This window comes from Aplysia californica, unplaced genomic scaffold (genome assembly GCF_000002075.1).
Source record: "Aplysia californica isolate F4 #8 unplaced genomic scaffold, AplCal3.0 scaffold00401, whole genome shotgun sequence".
Classification (NCBI taxonomy): domain Eukaryota; kingdom Metazoa; phylum Mollusca; class Gastropoda; order Aplysiida; family Aplysiidae; genus Aplysia; species Aplysia californica.
The window spans coordinates 700,994-705,140 of NW_004797671.1; the positions used below are offsets into that span (position 1 = coordinate 700,994).

At 43.4% G+C, this 4,147-nt stretch overlaps 1 protein-coding gene across 1 annotated transcript in view; it reads right to left on the reverse strand.

The window, feature by feature from the left end:
* LOC100533319 (Shaw potassium channel Kv3.1a) overlaps positions 1-4,147 on the reverse strand; it is a gene marked incomplete in the record, with an annotated part of 50,179 nt that overhangs the window by 29,660 nt on the left and 16,372 nt on the right. Inside the window, 1 exon segment of the mRNA NM_001204617.1 lies at positions 2,247-3,171. Coding sequence (NP_001191546.1) covers positions 2,247-3,171 — 925 coding nt within the window.

Here is a 4,147-nt window from a genome sequence, read left to right on the forward strand (position 1 = left end):
TAGAGAGAGAGAGAGAGAGAGAGAGAGAGAGAGAGAGAGAGTAAGAGGGATAAAGAGTAGGAGGGGAAGAGAGAAAGAGAAGAGCAAAAGAAAGAGAGTAAGATAAAGACAGCAAGAAAAAAATAATGGAGCATGTGGTATAATGACGCTGTCAAAACGACCACCTGTCTAAGACGACCGCTTCCCTCAAGGAACTGGCCGGCGGCTTGGACAGTGTCGACAGCACAGAGACGAAAGACATAACAATAATAATATATTAGTGTTGCTGTTGTCAGGCCGACTCACAAAACAAGACACAGGAGGGTGTGTCGGATGACAGATGTCCAACAACAGCTTTAACAACTGGGAGAGACAGGATCAGGTCAGTTCAGTTTTAGTAAGAGTTTTACGGCACTTGCAACACAATAAGGTCATTTAAGTGCCGAAGATTAGAGGTGTTAAATGGGAGTAACAAACACAAAAAGAAGGAGGGGAGATAAATACGAGAGATGTTTGATAGGAAACAAGGAGCAAACCACCAGAGCAACCCCCAACCACCCTCGGATCAGGTCAGGAACAGGTCAGGAGCAGGACAAGGAGGTGCGAAGGGACATGGTTTTTGTTTGTTTAGTTTTGAAGACAGAGCGAGATGAAATGCTGAGGGTGAACAGTGAACGATAAATAACATTTCTTGTTGCCATGACGACAGAGAAACACACAATGCATCAGAAACAAATGCAATACACATACTATTTTGAGTGTCATCAACGACAAGAAATCTAACCCAAAAAATGTGGAAAAGGACATGGAACATTCTCAACGTTCCAGTTTCCATCAAAAGCTGGAGTTCTGTTGAGTATGGTGCAGCGTTTGTGCCATTGCTAAGAAAAATGTACAGAAAAACGACATTAACTCTGCTGCGGTACGCCATACAAAGAGCTTGCTTTGTGCCTGTGGACGGGACGTAGAGTGATTATAAAGCAGATCACAACATGTGGTGGACAATGGACAAACATACAGAGTGCGTGCGTGTGTATGTGTGTGTAAGTGTTTGTGTGTATGTAAGTTTGTGTGTGTGTGAGAGAGAGCGTGTGTGTGTATGTGTGTGTGTGTGTGTGTGTGTGTGTGTGTGTGTGTGTGTGTGTGTTTGTGCGCGCGCGCGCGCGGGTGAGTGAACGGTTAGACTCCAGTCCAGTTGAGCGTTGAGTCTAAGCTTTGTAAAACAGAATCGCTAGACAAAAAAGCCAATTCAGTGAAGGAAATCAACATCTCAATAACAATCTAAAACAGTTATTCTCAAAATGCAACGCAAGAAAAGAAATGGAAATTTACAAAATGTAATTAAAACACATAATTAAACAAGGACAATATCATGACAAACATAAAGAAGAGATTAAAAGAAAAAAGAGCAATCCATAATAACAGAGGAATGGGGGCAGTTGCAGACAGGGTCAGAGGTCTAGAGGTCAAGCAAAGGTCAACGTCGAACGCAACAAGTGGTAGGACGAGTAGATCTACAGGAGCTGCTGGTGAGGGGGAGCACGGGCTTGTTTCTCATGGCACATACAAACAAACAATCGCACGTACATGGACACACAACGTGACATCTAGGTCGTCCAACGAACAAGATAAGAGTGAAGAAAATAATGACGTAATAATAATAATGATGATAATAATATGTGGAAATCTAACAAGACCAGAACTATGACATTGTTGCATCTGAACGCTACACACTGACGTCACGCTGACGTGTCTAGGCCAGGTAGACAACACAGAGACAATGGCCATTCATGACGTCTACACGCGTGTCCATGGAAACCACAGAGAAAACATACACACATACACAGTCGATGCAAGGTAGTGGGTGGAAAAAAAATCCAAACATTTAACTGTCTGCAAAAAAGGCAGCTGACGGGGTAAAGTATATAGAATATTAAAAAATAAAACTTAAAAAAGGGTAACACATACATTGAGGAATCATCTACCGAGTAAAATGATTAAAAATGTCAGACAAAATCGAGAAAGCAATCATGTAAGAATAGAGTCACAGGTAATAAATTGTAACAGTTAAATATTGACATGATAATCATCAAATGCCGTACACAAACGTAGTATAATTATATCTACTAACGATAATAGGTGGCATCTCATAACATGACGACACGTAGAATGTTAACATGACATCCGTGAGAGATTCACGAGGGAGGGAGAGAGGGAAGGAGGGAAGGAAGGAAGGAGGGGGAGAAGCGAGAAGTAGCGGTAGTTACCTATCCTGTTCATCTTGACGTCCAGCGCCCCGGGGTGGTTGTGTTTGATGGCGTTCATCCTCCGGTTCTGGGGTCCGCCCACGCCACCGCCCCCTCCCGGCATGCCCGGAGCTTTGGAACCTTTAGGCCGGGGCGCCTCCACAGGCAGCACTCGTCGCCGCTTCTTGGGCAGCTTGGACCTGGCCTGTGTGTGCGAGTAAAAGAGCGCGAAGTTGGACACGATGACGGGCACGGGCAGAGCGATGCACAACACGCCCGCTAGAGCACACAGAGCGCCCACAAACATGCCCACGTACGTCTTTGGCGCCATGTCGCCGTAGCCCACGGTTGTCATGGTGACGATGGCCCACCAGAGACCCACGGGAATACTCTCAAAGTCGTTCTCCGGGTTGTACTGTATCCTCTCCGCGTAGTAGATGAGAGCGGCGAAGATGACAATACCCAGAACGAGGAAGAAAATCAGGAGGATGAGCTCCTTCGCACTGGCTTTGAAGGTGTGGATGAGAATCTTGAGGCCAGCCGAGTGGCGGGTGAGCTTGCACAGCCTCATGATTCGGATGATGGAAAAGAATTCGAGCATATCGCTCTCCTGCTTTAGCTCAGTGAGCATGAAGTCAAGGTAGAAGCTCAGAGTGGCCACGATGTCTATGATGTTCACGGGCGCTTTCAGGAAGTCGAGTTTGTTGGGCGCCACCACAAAGCGTATAATGATCTCGAAAGTGAACCAGGCGTTCGAAGCGCACTCGATGTAGAAAAACGCCTCGTGAGGCTCGGTCTCTTTCTTCTCCAAGCGCCATGTGTAGGTTCCGTTGACAGTCCGCGAGGTGGCGTTCTTCAACACAGGCACTCGCATCTCTGGGTGAGTCTTCAGGCAGAACGAGAGGATGGAGATGACGATGAAAAACACGGAAATCACTGCGATGATCTGCAGAAACGAAACGAAATATCGTATGATGAAATTACGCACTTTGTCACAATTTTGTTCTCACCAAGTGTGTGAGGGTCGTGTTTTGATAAAAGCTATGGGAGCTGTAAGAAGCAGACAGTCAGAGAAAGGTTGGAGTAAAAACCTTGATATAAGCTATTTCTTCGGCTGAGGCTTTTTATACAAAATTTGTTGTTTTGTTGTTTTTTTGTGTAGCTTTGACATAAATACCAACAACTAAGTACACCAAAAACCTTTATGGGAAAAGGTAAAAAAAAATCAAAAGTTATAAACACAATTTATCAAGAGGAATAGGGGTGGGGAAAAGGGATGGCGAAAAAAAAGGAGGGGGGGGGGGGCTAAATGGCGTATGAATGTCATGAGATTTAGAACAATTTGTGTTAAGCATTAATACGTGGGAACGAAAAGTTTGTTCTTTTTAAATTAAAATTAATACGAAATATTCAAAACAAACAAACCCACACTCATACTTATAGAGTGAAAGATGAAGGGGGTGGGGGGGGGGATCAAGAATGATAAGCTAACAAATAATTACACATAAAACAAACTAATAAAGATGCAAATCGTAAAAAAGTCGGTGTATAAATTAAAGATGTCAAATAGTGACAGGAAAACCAACTGATACATCCTTTACAATGTTAAATAAGTCCCAGTTGCAGAAACAAAAACAAAAAAAACCCCCAAAAAAAACAAAAGAAAGAAAGAAAAAAAAAAGAAAAAAAATCAACCCGATCAGAAATATTTTTTACAAAATGATGCAAAACGTTCTACCTATCCCCTCTCCTCTCACCCCCTCTCACATTTTCTTCCATTCCTCCTATGTCCTAAATTTCATCTACCCTCTCCTATCCCCTCCCTCCCAAACCCCCAAATGAAAAAATAAACATAACAAAAATAATCCTTATTTTTAAAGTCCTTTTGACACCTAACTCCTTTTCTGTTTTCCATTTTCTCT